Raw genomic sequence first — 14,988 nt, forward strand, 5'->3', positions numbered from 1 at the left:
GGGGTCTGTGGAAAGTTTCTTCCCTGAAACTTCCCTCTTAAAGTTAGTGTTATATGACGGTGCGTGTTATACGCCTATAAATATGGCATATTCTCTTTAACTCAAGACATAGGTGTGTAAAGCTTATTGCATTCGCATGGGCATCCCAAAGCTCATACAATTTAAAATGTATTAACCGCTTGAGATCCGCGCTATAGACAAAATACGTCCGCAGCGCGGCTCTCAAGTGCCAAGTGGCCGTTTAAACACGGCCTTTTATGTGCATTACCCGCGCGCGCCACTGGGTGGCGCGCGGCGGGTAAACACTGTCCCGGCGCATCGCCGAAGACCCGATGCGTGTACCTGGCGGCCGCGATGTCCGCCGGGTACACGCGATCGTCGGTGACACGGCAGGTGACAGCAGGGACGTGGAGCTCTGTGTGTAAACACAGAGCTCCACGTGCTGTCAGAGGAGAGGAGACCGATCTGTGTCTCTTGTACATAGAGACACAGCATCGGTCACCTCCCCCAGTCACCCCCCTCCCCCAACACAGTTAGAACACACCCAGGCTACACAGTTAACCCCTTCCTCACACCCTAGTGTTAACCCCTTCCCTGCCAGTCACATTTATACAGTAATTAGTGCATTTTTATAGCACTGATCGCTGTATAAATGTGAATGGCGCCAAATTTGTGTCAAAAGTGTCCGATACGTCCGCCGCAATATCCCAGTCCCAATAAAAATCGCAGATCGCCGCCATTACTAGTAAAAAAAATAATAATAAAAAAAATCATAATTCTGTTCCCCATTTTGTAGGCGCTATAACTTTTGCGCAAACCAGTCGCTTATTGCGATTTTTTTTTTTTTTTTACAAAAATACGTCGAAAAATACGTATCGGCCTTAACTGAGAAAAAAAATAGTTTTTAAAAAAAAAAATTGGGATATTTATTATAGCAACAAATAAAAAAAAATATATATATTTTTTAAATTGTTGCTTTTTTTTGTTTATAGCGCAAAAAATAAAAACCGCAGAGGTGATCAAATACCACCAAAAGAAAGCTCTATTTGTGGGGAAAAAAGGACGCCAATTTTGTTTGGGAGCCACGTCGCACGACAGCGCAATTGTCAGTTAAAGCGACGCAGTGCCGGAAGCTGAAATTTCGCCTGGGAATGAAGGGGGTTTATGTGCCCAGTAAGCAAGTGGTTAAAATATGGTGGTGTCAGTAGGAGCAGTGGACATTGTCAGTATGGCAGAGGTTGGTGTCAGTAGAATAGTGGATGTTGTCAGTTAGTACAGTAGAGCAGTGGACGTGTCAGTTTGGCAAAGGTTGGTGTCAATAGGACAGTGGATGTTGTCAGTTAGTAGGGAAGAAGTTGGTGTCAGTTGGACAGTGGATGATGTCAGTAGGAGCAGTGGACATTGTCAGTATGGCAGAGGTTGGTTTCAGTAGGACAGCAAATGGTATCAGTTACTAGAGCTGTGGATGGTGTGCACAGGCCCAATACTCCATCCCAAAACATCCCCCACAGCAGCTGGAAGAAGAGGAAAGGAGGGAAGCTGGCAGTACTGTGGTAGGGGGGACACTGTTTGTCCTGGTGACCTCAGGAAGAAAGAAATCCAAAATGTTATAGTTGTCATGAGAGCAAGAAGGAAGCCTAAATCATCCAATGAGCACAAAAATTCTGGAGACAATTGAACAACTTGGGAATCCCCTTTACTTTGGGGAGATACCCCCTCACTTCTAGATGCATCTCAGAGTCAGAAAGTGAATGGAAATCTTAACAGAAAAAAAAAGATGACACTTTACTCTTTCCTTAGTGCAATAAAATATTTTTTTTAAAATTTGTATTTAGAGCAAAATATTTAGCACCAGAAAGCTGATTTGCAATTTGCTGATGTAGGGACAGGGGTTTCATAGGTTAAAACTGTGACAATGATTTTAAGTTAAGAGGTAGAGACAACTGCTTAAAAAAACTCTTGTCTAATAGATTGATACATCCAAAAACAATACCTGCTGTATGTTTGCCTGAAGGTTTAGGATTATTTTACCAGTGAGACAACAATCAGTTTTTGATATATAATATTTTGATATAAATATGTGCATTATAGAGACTTCCTCCTCCATTCCACTATGGCCCAAGAATCTATTGTATTGCCCGCAATACAAATAAGAAGGGGCTATTAAAGCCCATAGCAGCCAATAAATACTTTATATTCAAAGACAAGAAAAGGGCTAATACCTGTTTGCACTTTGCACCAGCCTTTGTAAAGCAGTTCAAACAAAGTTTAAAAATCTAAAATGTATATTGTGGATATCAATTCCATCAATCCAAGTTTTAGAGATCATCTGTAATTTACATACAGCCCACTGTTGAAAGGTCTTTGTGGCTGATATGATGCCCTTGAAATTGACATATTTCTTTCATGTTCTTTTAATTCAATTCCTTTCTCTGTATCCGTGGCTACAGAATGTCTTGGAGAACTGCGCCAACCATAATGGGTTTGGTAACTGGGATACCCGACGGCTGCAGATGCAGATGAACAACAGCCGGCCAGAAACTGCAAAAAAAAAAAGAAAAAGATCAGTTGCGAAAAAATGTATCTGAACGAATTGTGCTTTAGTAGAATCATATTGCTGAGTTTGATATGTCAGATACTGTCTATTTAAAATATTTGCCTACTTACCAGAAATATAGTACCAACAAGTAAAATGATGCCAAGGATGGCCGCCAATGCAATCAGAATTATTGCCCAGTATGGCACTGTAAAGAAAAGAAAAAATGTTTTAATGTATTTAGTATAGTATTTAGAAAAAAATCGTATGGTGCAGGACAGAACATAAATTCACTATTGAAATTTATATATGTCATTTGTTTTTTTTTGCAATCCTGTGCAAAGCAGTTTTGTGATCCAAGCAAACCTTTCAGATTGCATTGTCACTAAAACACTAATTCCCCCCACCCCCAGGGATATAGCCCACTGCTTTGGACATTTTATTTCTTTAAAGGATATTGCTAACAATTAAAATATTCACAGAGAAGCCACCCTATTTGCATTGTTGGTACTTTTGGGGCCCCATCAGTCATCCACTACCTACAAGTACTTCCTTCTTTGTAAAGTGATTGACACAGCATTGACCAACTGTGCTGTTCCTACTGCCATAAAACAAAAGGTTGTAGATGGGTTCCTTAGACATCCAATGGGGTCCAGCTCCCCCCAATGAAACATTTTAAGTCAGCAGCTACAAATACTGCAGCTGCTGACTTTTAATATATGGACATTTACCTGTCCAAGGAGCCCCCGATGTCGGCACCCCTGCCGAGCTTCGAATCGGCTGTCGGGTTCAGCCACTGCCATTTCTGGTGAGGGAACCCATCAGTGAACCCTTTCGGTTTTACAGTCGGTTCCCTACTGCGCATGCGTGAAGCGTGCTTCTCTTTTTAATTGATCCGGCGGCAGAGGAACCACCCGTGGCCCAGTCTCCCAGAACTGTACCTATCAAAAAACAGTTACCCGTTCCCCCCATGAAAGGTTCCAAATGTAGCACCAGAGGGGGAGGAGACGGATAAGCAGAAGTTCCACTTTTGAGTTGTATTCTGCTTTAAGTTGATTTGTGGATGATCTGGCTCTGCCCACTGCTTGACATAAGGATTTTAGTTGTGCTACTTAATCTGTTCTTTACCCCTGTAGCATGTTTGCCAAGAGCTCATGTGCTTCCAGCAAAAGTTAATCACCGTCTGCTGCTTCCCAACTCTACCCAAGTGCTGTTGTGTAAAATATTCAGGAGTCTGATTTCAAGAAATGTTTAATACTTTCACAGTGAAAACATTAAAATACATGTAATGACTTTCCATTGGGAAACTATAATGAGCTGGGCCATTTTTTTTATAGTTCTTATATTAATGTTATATATAGGTTTTTGAATAATCTATGTTGGTAGAAACAAAGGTTAACCTACCTGCCCACCATAAAGTTCATCAGATACAAAATATACCAACAGGACCTATATTATTATTTACAATATTGACCTGTACCGTGCAATAAATGCAGCTCATTTAATAAGCAATGTTGTGATTTATGGAACATTTACAAAACTATAATTAAATTGCAACACTATCCAAACAGTTGAAATACATATGTGATGTTCTCTTCAGTTTCAGGACTCTTGCAGCCCTGCCTAAATACAAAGACATCTGCACTGGTTCCTTAGTTCAGATTTCCAGATTCCTGGGTTATCTGCCTACTTATTGGTCAGATGTTATGATCCTGATTAATTGCCCAAATGAGCAAGCTAAAGATGAAAAAGTGACTTTGGAAGCTACAAAGTTGAGTCAAGAAGTAAAGTTGTCACTCAACTGGTTGCACAATTGCCCAAAATGTGTGAATCACAAAAACTCGCTAGGCAGGCTTAAACATTTTTGGATAGGGAAAACCGTTTATACACATGTATTTAAACTATACTGTATATTTAGATGTTTGTCTAGCATTCCCTTAATATGCTTAAAAAATACTTACTTGCTGATTGATCAGAAGTTGCCTGGGAAAAGGTTGTGGTGCTTTGAGTTGTTATGAATACACCTGGTGCTGGTAAAAAGACAAAAGAACAAAAACAAAAAAAGACAAAAGAAGTGATATTTATCAAATGTACTATAGTCTTTATAGGATTAAAAAAATATGTAAAGAATGATCAAAAATGCATATAAATGAATATAGGTATTACCCTGAGGCCCCGTACACACGATAGAATCCATCCGTTGAAAAATCTCAGCGGATCAGTTTCAGCGAATAGATTCTATGGTGTGTACATTCCTGCGGATATTTATCCGCGGAAATTTCCCAATTCCAGCAGATAAAAATTTGTAGACATGTCTACAAATCTATCCGCTTGAATTGGCTCCGGTGGTCTGTACAGACTCACCGGATCGATCCGTCCGAATGGATCCCCCGCATGCGTCGTAATGATTCGACGCATGCGTGGAATTCCTTTTATGACAGCGTCGCGCACGTCGCCGCGTCATCATCGCGGCGACGGCGCGACACGTCATCGCGAGGGGATTTCGGCGCGGATTTCGATCCGATGGTGAGTACACTCCATCGGATCCAGATCCGGTGGACCGTATCCGCGGATAAATCCTCTCGTGTGTACTAGGCCTTAGATTAGTGTTTGGGTATGATACCTGAATTTTAATTGCAGCAGGCAATAAGGCAGCTCATCTGCTTGTTAAAGCATACTCAATAAGGTGGGGATTTATTTATGTTTATGATGAATAGGGAAACACAGTCTTTGAACTTCATTCAGAGTCTCACCTTGCTTAAACTTTGTCCACATTTTAAAATGTGCATATATTATGCTCGTAATCCGAGGTTCAACTGTATGTATGTATGTATATATATATATATATATATATATATATATATATATATATATATATATATATATATATATATGTATATATACAAACATACATACAGTTGAACCTCGGATTACGAGCATAATCTGTTTCAGGAGTATGCTCTTAATCCAAAGTACTCGCATATCCAAGCGAGTTTTCCCATTGAAGTCAATGGAAACTAAAATAATTTGCACCGCATTGACTTCAATGGGATGCATTACCGAATGCGGCCAGAGGTGAGGGCGCCAGAGAGCGCTGAAAATGGCCGAAAAGGCCCGAGGACACTTCGGCTCGTTTCCTGTGCCCCCGTACCTCAGGCCAAATGATGTACTGCAGGCCAATGTTTGGCTTTTCTCGGCTCCTGCGCCTCCGTACCTCAGGCCAAATGAGGTACTGCAGGCCTATTTTCGCCTCTGCTCGGCTTCTGCGTCCCCATACCTCAGGCCAAATGAGGTACTGCAGGCCTATTTAGCTTGAATTCTGCTCGTCTTGCGAGTCAACACTCGCAAACCGAGTCAGAATGTAAAAAAAAAGTTGCTCGCAAATCAAAATGCTCTCAAACCAAGTTACTCTTAAACCGAGGTTGCACTATATATATATATATATATATATATATATATATATATATATATATATCATAAATATTTTAAAAATGTCTCTGCATAGCTGCAGTTTTTGCAAAGAGGAACCCATATATATGTGTATATATATATATATATATATATATATATATATATATATATATATATATATAGGTATGATATTACCATCAATATTCAAAAAGTTTCAAATGGATACACTAAAGTGCAGATTTTTACACTTAAAGCTGAACATTAGACAGATATAAAAGACACACATCCATTCAGTTATATTTTTAGATGAAACAGTGTAATGACGTAAATGAACTTGCCCTAATATCAGCCTTTTGTAGTCTCTAAGCAACAAAAGGGCCCATTCAGTTTATGAGCTGACAAGAAGCATTCTGAGAAGAGGAGAAAGCAGAGTGGCAGGAAGATGAGCTCATCACTGTGCTGCATTTCCTTTTACAGTCCAGTCACAGGCTGGAGTAGGTCTAGGACAGGACAACCTGAGCTCATGGGAAGTGGGTTTAGGCTGGGGTTACATATTAGCACGCAGCAGCTCACAGCAGGGGGTCGGTGCCTCCTTATTCACCATTTCAGATGCGATTTCAGTCCGAATTTTTGGCTGAATTCAGACCTGAAATGGACCAAAAGACACACAGTGTTCCTGTGCAAATCGCACCAGAGCAGCTGCAGAGATGTGAGAACCGGCTCCATAGAGAGCCAGTAATAATCTCCTGCCATTGCAAATTGGATGACGGAAACCCACATCCAATTTGCACTAGTGTGAAGCCAGCCAAAATGATGCTGGCTATCAGACGAAGGATGTATAGTGAAGCAAAAAAAAAATACTGTGGGAAATCTCTAGGTGAATATTGCAGCAAAAGCTGTTTTTTGTTATTTTGTATTCGAATGGGCTATTAGCTGGATTCAGGTATCCATGCCTAACGTTAGGCAGGCGTAGCGTATCTCACCCGCGGTCGTATCTTAGCTAGATTTAAGTGTATCTCAATTTGAGAATACACTTAAATTTACGACGGCGCAGATTCAGAGTTACGACGGCGTATCTACTGATATGCCGGCGTAACTCTCTCTGAATCTGGCTATATGTATTTTTGCTTTGATATTTTTGTCCAGAGTTCTACTTTAATAAAATGTAAAACAATATTTTGAAATATATTTACCAGTGACTATTCCAGTGGGACCTGTAGAAATAGATGCTGTATTACTTCCAGCAGATACAGAAACATTGACCGATGTGATTGTTCCTGTAGGTTGTGTTGCAGCAGCAGTATTATTATTCTTGCTTATGGTAGGGACATTACTAACAGGTGTTTGCGTACTTGTTGTTGCCGTGCCACTAGAAACAATAGTTCCTGTTGCACTACTGCTGATCGTGGTCTCATTGGAAGATGGTCCCGAAGTGGTAATTGTTGATCCAGTAGTGGCAAATGATGTACCGGTTGATGTATCAGTATTGGTCATAGTTCCAATGGCAGTGGATCCTGATATAGTGGTAGTATTCAAAAGTGTCCCAGTGGCTGAGAATAGTGTAGTTGCAATGGAAGTAGCAATGGTTCCAGTAACTGTTGCTCCAAGAGTAGTAGATGTATTGCTGTTGGCCCCAGGTTCAACAGGTGCAACAATAGAAGAAGTGCTGGTTGTGCTTTCAGTCAACGCTGGCACAGTGGATCCTGTGTTTGAAACCACTGTTGTACTAGTTTCAGTTTGTGGTATTGTAGATGATGTTAAGGAACTGGTGGCATTTGTAGCACTTATTGGGATAGTGGAATCTGGGGTAGATCCTGTTATAGTGGAATTTGTTAAAGTAGTTGAACCTGCTGTAAGGGATGTTATAGTACTATTGGGTGTTGACATGCTAGAATTTGTAGACTGAGTAGTAGATGTTGTTGCACTAAATGTGGAACCACTTGAAGTGACAAATGTTGTAGCATTTGTTGAACTTGTAGTTTCACTCCCAGTCAATCCTGCTGTAGTGTTTAAAACAACTGCTGTACTAGCTGTGGAGCTAGTTGGAGTTTGTGATATTACAGATGGTGTTAAAGTACTACCATCAGTACTGGTGGCATTTGTTGCACTTATTGGGGTAGTGGATGCTGGAGAAGATCCTGTTATAGTGGAATTTGTTAAAGTAATCAAACCTGCTGGGAGGGATGTTACAGTACTTATGGGTATTGACATGCTATCTGTTGTAGTTTGAGTAGTAGTTATTGTTGTACTAGACGTGGAACCACTTGAAGTGACAAGTGTTGTAGCATTAATTGGACTAGTTGTTGTTTCACTTTTAGTCGATCCTCCTGTAGTGGAAGCTGTTAATGTACTAGATCCAAGTGTAGTAGATGTTGATAAAGTTGTACTTCCAATAATAGTAGTGGGTGATGTAGTAGATGTAAGTATTGTTGCAGATGTTGAACTAGTTGATGTACTGTTTGTGGATTCTACCATGGTGGCAGTTGTTGGAGTAGTAGAGCCCATTGTGGTAGATGCTGTTGAAGGTGTTTTTCCATCAGTAGTAGTGGGTGTTGTAGGGGATGTAAGTGCTGTTGTTGAATATGTTGAAATAGTTTCTTTACTGTTTGTGGATCCTACTATGGTGGAAGTTGTTGAAGTAGTAGAGTCTGGTGTGATAGTAGTTGTTGGAGTTGTAGAGCCCATTGTGGTAGATGTTGTTGAAAGTGCATTTCCAGTACTAGTAGTGGGTGTTGTAGGGGATGTGTGTACTGTTGTAGTTGTTAAGCTAGATGTTTCACTGTGCGTGGATCCTACTGTGGTGGAAGTTGTTGTAGCAGTATAGCCTGTTGTGGCGGTAGTTGTTGGAGTAGTAGAGCCCATTGTGGTTGATGTTGTTGAAGGTGTACTTCCAGTAGTAGTAGTGGGTGTTGTAGCAGACGTATGTGCTATTGTTGTAGCTGTTGAAGTAGATGCTTCACTGTTTGTGGATCCTACTGTGGTGGAAGTTGTTGTAGCAGTATAGCCTGTTGTGGCGGTAGTTGTTGGAGTAGTAGAGCCCATTGTGGTTGATGTTGTTGAAGGTGTACTTCCACTAGTAGTAGTGGGTGTTGTAGCAGACGTATGTGCTATTGTTGTAGCAGTTGAAGTAGATGCTTCACTGTTTGTGGATCCTACTGTGGAGGAGGTTGTTGAAGTAGTAGGACCTATTGTGGTGGTAGTTGTTGAAGGAGTAGAGCCAGTTGTGATTGATGTTGTTATAGTTGTACTTCCGGTAGTAGTAGATGGAGTTGTACTGGCTGAGGATAATAATAATAATGCATTAATAATAGAACTGTTTCTGGTGATCTCTGTGGGAGATGGTCCTGTTAGTACAGAAGTACTATAAGCAATTTATAGAGTTTAGTAGGGGAACAGTGATATGCTAATGGGTCACCATTAACCAGTGAAGAAACTACAAGGTCTAAAGTTCTGGAGATTTAAAGGGAAAAAATATTTCACAGAGGTAAAATCAGTGACCTGTCTGTATATGGTTGAAACAGGTGCATTTGCCCAGGCTATTTTTTTCCCTATAGAGCAATCAAAATGTAAATTCTCTTGTCCAAAGGTCAGCCATACCTATGGGTACTTTAAAAGTCTTAGCTGATTTGAATGGACGACATAACACAGTTTTGAAGCTTAAAAATACTAGTTCAATTTTGAAAGCTACACTAACTGAAGCATATTTATTGGTAAGCTTTAGTGTTTCTTCTAGATGAGCTTCTATACTCTTCTAGTCACATTACTATGATGGGTGCCTTTACTTTTCATTGGAATTGTACAGCACAGTTCAAAGTAAAGTTTTGCACATTAGGACTTCTAATGTGTTCCACTTCAAACATTGAGATACAATGAATTCAGCTCCATATAAGTCTTGACTGTTGAGGAGCATAGGCTGAAAGCTAGAAAACCACATCAACCAATAACCTTGCCCCAAAAATTATACTTGAGACAGGTTAAGTTGGAAAGGGCAAGGCCACAGCTTAAAGGGGTTGTAAAGGTTAATTTTTTATTTTCTAAATAGATTACTTTAAAGCGGAGGTTCACCCTAAAACAATTATATACCGTTACATCCAGCATACTGCTGACATCTACAGTATGCTGGTATTTTCTTTTTTTTCCACGCTACATACCTTCTTATAGTTCTTTTCACCCGGCTTCCGGGTGCTCACTGCCCCGGGGAGTAGGCGTTCCTATTAAGATGCGTAGATGATTGACGTGCGGGTAAGGCACTTCACATGTTCCGAAAATAGACGATCTGGGACTCGGCATTATACGGCGCCTGCGCAGTCAGCTCTACACAGCAGGCGCAGGCGCCGTATAGCGCCGAGTCCTAGTTTGTCTATTTTCGAAACGCGTGACGTGCCTTACCCGCACGTCAATCATCTACCACTCTTCATAGGAACGCCTACTCCCCGCGGGAGTGAGAACTCGGAGCCGGATGAAAAGAACTATAAGACGGTAAGTACAGCAAAAAAAAAAAATACCAGCATACTGTAGATGTCAGCAGTATGCTGGATCTAATGGTATATAGATGATTTTTAGGGTGAACCTCTGCTTTAAGCTAGTGCATTGTTGGTTCACTTACCTTTTCCTTCGATTTCCCTTCTAAATGGTTTTTTTTCTTGGTTTTCTTTGTTTGAATTTTTTCACTTCCTGTTCCTCCTCAGTAAGCTGTTCTGGCAGACTAGCCCCCATTCAGAACCGCTCGGATGATGGGGGCAAGCTTACTGAGAAGAAACCGGAAGTGAGAAGTTCAGACAAAGAAAAAAAAATAGAAGGGAAATCGAAGGAAAAGGTAAGTGAACCAACAATGCACTAGCTTAAAGGAACCTATTTAGAAAATAAAAAACAAACCTTTACAACCCCTTTAATTTGACATTCCCAACATAAACACCTAACTAGTATAGGGGATTAACCTGTGCCAGTCACAGTTGTACTGTGAGCACTCTTGAACATTACCTTGACCTAGTCTAAAAGGCCTGTTGTTACCATGAGTGGCAGATAGACATTAGACTGATCAAACTTCCACTCAAGACCATATCCCTTTAAAGGAAGCATTAACACTAGAAAGGTAAAACATCTGTGAAAGCTGTGATAACCAACCTTAAACAAACAGGGAGGGCCGGCAGGCAAGTCTTCTGAAGCTGTTATTCCACAGGTGAGTGAAGATTTTACCTCAGAATGGACCTTTTATAGAGTTCCGGCCCTGCACCCTCACCCCATGCACAATTAGCTAATTGTCTTAAAGTGCTTATAAACCCTTTACAACAACTTTAACCTACAGGTAAGCCTAGATTAAGGCTTACTTATAGGTGCTTGAAATATCTCCCAGACCTGATTGCAAATTGCCGTACAGCGATTTCTTCTGCGCATGTTTCTTCTGCGAGTTAGAAAGAGCGCGCTGTGCCGCTTATAACTTGGGTCATGCCGTGAGTGGCGGCTCCCATCACTTGACGTCACGCGACTCCGGCCACTCACAGAGCCTCACACACCCATCAGGGTTTACTTCCTCTTTAAGGCTGCTTAAACTTAAATAATACTTATGTCCACTTATCTCCCTGTAGTTAAGGTAGGCTTCATTATTTTGCACAGGCAGTGCATGGAAGCCTTTCTGCACAGGGTGCAAACAAGCAACAGAGGCTTAAAGGTAAGTTTGCATTTGGGGAGGGAGGGCAAAAAAAAAAAAAAATAGGCGCACTTTGTTTAAAAGTGCACTTATCCTTTAAAGTGAACTATTGTCACAAGTGCTTTGATGAAGAGGAATCGTTGTCTGATGTTTGTGTAGTAGCCTAAACTTTCAGGAGTGTCAATCTCTGGTTTTCCCTGCAGTGCTCAGTGGTTCCTTCCACCGACTCCCATGTCACCACTATATTCCGTAGTGACATGGGGGTCAGCAAACAACTGAGCAATGTGGAGGACCAGAATGTCAACATTCTCCATATTTTGGGTTTCTGCGCAGACTGCACTTGGAAATTCCTCTTTAGAGGGGGAATGCAAATATCAAACACCACATCCCAAAAGGAGAAAAAAATAAAGGGTATGAAGTCACAGGCCCCTGGGACTTTGAAGGTGTCAAGTGGGTAACTTGAATTGATTAAAACCATGAGATCAATACAAACCATATATCAATTGTTTCCTTTATACAGCATGTGAACAGACGATACCAGACAATACCACTTTTTCTCTACATGATTCGCTCGGAAGAGCTTCTTCAGGAGATTAAACCATGGCATCTATTATGCTGAAGGCAAACAGGGGAAATGAATATATAATACAATAGTATTATATATTCATTTGATTTAAACTGCATACTCATTTTGGCTATGCCAACATGTAACATTATTGTTTTTTAATGTTTAACGTGAGTATTCATTTATTTTCCCTGTTTGCCTTCAGCATAATAGACACCATGGTTTAATCTCCTGAAGAAGCTCTTCCGAGCAAAACATTTAGAGAAAAAGTAGTATCGTCTATTCAAATGCTGTATAAAGGAAACAATTGATATATGATTTGTATTGATCTCATGTATTTAATCAATTCTTTGTAATAAAAGTTTTTTCTAAATCTATTTTGGCCAATCAGTGATTTTGGTTGTTACCCACTTGACACCTTCAAAGTCCCGGGATCTGTGACCTCATACCCTTTATTTGTATCTTCTTTTAAACAGAGCAGAGCATGCAGTAGGTAGGTATTTACATTCAGCAGAGTCACTTAAATAAGTAAAGGAAAGCTATTGTTTTTGTGGTAATGATGTATCAGTTATTCTGCACAGTTCTGTTAATGCTTAAATAACTGATGCAAGTAGAGAGGGTATCTACATAGATACAAATATTAGATGTGGCTGAGAATCTTAGAGGAATTTATCACAGAAAAAAATATTCTATTGTGAAAAAATTGTGATTTGAGACAAAAGAATGATTTGAGAAATGCTCATACTGTACCTCCTGCTGCTGTGCTTGTTTGGGCACCTAAAAAAAAAAAAAAAAAAAGATTAATAACATAACAACAGACTATTCCCCTTTTATTAAAACAAGAATGCATACATTCATTATTGAAATCAAGTTAGCTAATATTAATAATAATTCTAGTAAAAAAATAATATATATATTTATTTTACATTCACTGATTTATGCATAATGATTAGTATCTGTATAAGTAGTAGTCTTAAAAGTCTTAGTCTTAGTAGTCTCAGTTGTAAAAATAAATAAATATATACCGTAGTTTATTTAAAAAAAGAATTTAGAAATGCCATCCATATGTATTTGGGATGCATTTAGCACGAAAGTGACTGGAAAGAGGATGCAGAAGATTAGCAGAAAAGGCACAATGCTTCAGTAAAAATAAACATCATTCAGTTAGGGCTTACATATATATGAAATATCTGAATTAGGTGATTTTGACTTTTTTAATTCAATAATTAAATACATTTGTGACATACATGTCAAATAGGAAAGTTCCTTAAAAAAATCCACTGTTTTCTACTTATTTTTTGCCTATATTCATAATTCATGTAAGATCGCTTACTAGTCAGACCTTTCACTCCCCCACCCTTTGTATATCTCTGTCCAGGATTTCAGTATATATGTATATATATATATATATATATATATATATATATATATATATATATATATATATATATATATATATATATATATACAAACTAAAATAAAAATTATTAAAAAAATATAGTTTCAATATTAAACTGACAAACAACCAAAACAACTCTCTGGTATACCATTTCTTAAGACATACATAGTATAAAAACATATATTTACAGCTGACTTCTTATATGTTTCAAAAATGTTGTGATAAAATTCATATAACTATTGCAGTGATTATTCATTATTCTTAAATGCTATTTTTTTTAACAATTTCTATATTTTTTTGCAGCTAATTTTGTTGGCTTACCTGCAGTGCTGAGGAACACGGCTATGAGAAATAAAGTTCTAGTCAAAAGACAAAGATTCAAGATCCCCATGGTGTTTCCCAAAATCTTTCTTCAATATAAAAATGATTAGATATCCACAAGCAATAGCCACAGTGCAAAGAAGGATACAGATTATATGAGCAGTAACTACAGAGGGGTTTTATGCTCAGGTGTGACAAATTGTTTAGGTCATAACACACCCTATGCTCCTTTTAACCAATGTACTGCCTTCTGGCTATTTATTCAATTGTCATAAGTAGTTTAACAATCACCGTAGTAGTACCTATGATGCATGAAATAAATATGTGATTTTTTCACAAATAAGTGCGTGGACTGGGCTTAAATATGACGAAGTTTAGAGGGAGATGGTTTAGGTGTTTTAGACAAGATATGTGAGGTGTGTCTACTGCTGAAAAAAACAATTGCTCATTGAGATATAAGGGCAGAGAGAATAAATCACAAACAAACTAACTAAAACATGAATTCACAGTAAACCATAGCAACAAATGAGGTTTCAGAATTCTTCTATTAATGTGTTTAAATAAATTGTGGATGGAGGGTAAAGGATTAAAACCCTTGTCAGGTTTTTATTGCTACAATATAAAGAAGTTCCACTACACTTAAAAAAGTCTAGAATAACATCTGTTTGCAATCATTGAAGGGTAATTTCACCTTTACAGAAAAACTGTATGGTGAAATTACACTGGACCCCCACCCCCCCCTGGAGTCCCGCAATTACCCACTGTGACACGACACATCGGGTTGCCGCTTCACCAGTCAGAGGATTTTAAATTTCCGCAGGTTAATCTTCTAAACATACCTTGTAATGGTACGTATAAGAGGCATTCTAATTGGTCGCCATCACATGGATGGTGCCGACTAATCAGGACCCACCTAGACCATCCTGGAGAAGAGGAGAGAAAGCCATTTCAAAACCCTGGACTGGTTAAGCGTGTTTGCGGGACTCCAGGTCAGTTGGAACTGGGGGGGAATGGGGAGGGGTCCAGTGTAAGTTCACCTTACAGATTTTCTATAAAGGTGAACTTACACTTTAAGGTTAAACCAACATGTTTTAGGGGTTCCCCTTTTC

At 39.3% G+C, this 14,988-nt stretch overlaps 1 protein-coding gene across 1 annotated transcript; it reads right to left on the reverse strand.

Annotated features, from left to right (window-relative positions):
• Positions 1–1,181: 1,181 nt before the first annotated feature.
• Positions 1,182–13,949, reverse strand: LOC120914547 (mucin-5AC-like). Its single transcript, XM_040325224.1, has 6 exons — positions 13,880–13,949; positions 12,910–12,936; positions 7,141–9,225; positions 4,498–4,566; positions 2,668–2,744; positions 1,182–2,541 (listed from the first exon to the last, which is right to left on the reverse strand). The coding sequence occupies exons 1-6, from the start codon at positions 13,947–13,949 to the stop codon at positions 2,326–2,328; spliced, it is 2,544 nt and encodes an 847-aa protein (XP_040181158.1). The 3' UTR covers positions 1,182–2,325.
• Positions 13,950–14,988: the final 1,039 nt, after the last annotated feature.

This window comes from Rana temporaria, chromosome 9 (assembly GCF_905171775.1).
Source record: "Rana temporaria chromosome 9, aRanTem1.1, whole genome shotgun sequence".
Classification (NCBI taxonomy): Eukaryota; Metazoa; Chordata; class Amphibia; order Anura; family Ranidae; genus Rana; species Rana temporaria.

What these genes read in the sequence shown, in the direction of transcription:
- LOC120914547 (XM_040325224.1), bottom strand. Translation starts at nt 13,949, where the DNA reads ATGGGGATCTTGAATCTTTGTCTTTTGACTAGAACTTTATTTCTCATA. An exon ending in AACAAGCACAGCAGCAGGAG is followed by an intron (nt 9,226 to 12,909) that starts GTACAGTATGAG and finishes TATTATCCTCAG; the next exon opens with CCAGTACAACTCCATCTACT. An exon ending in TTGTTGGTACTATATTTCTG is followed by an intron (nt 2,542 to 2,667) that starts GTAAGTAGGCAA and finishes TTTTTTTTGCAG; the next exon opens with TTTCTGGCCGGCTGTTGTTC.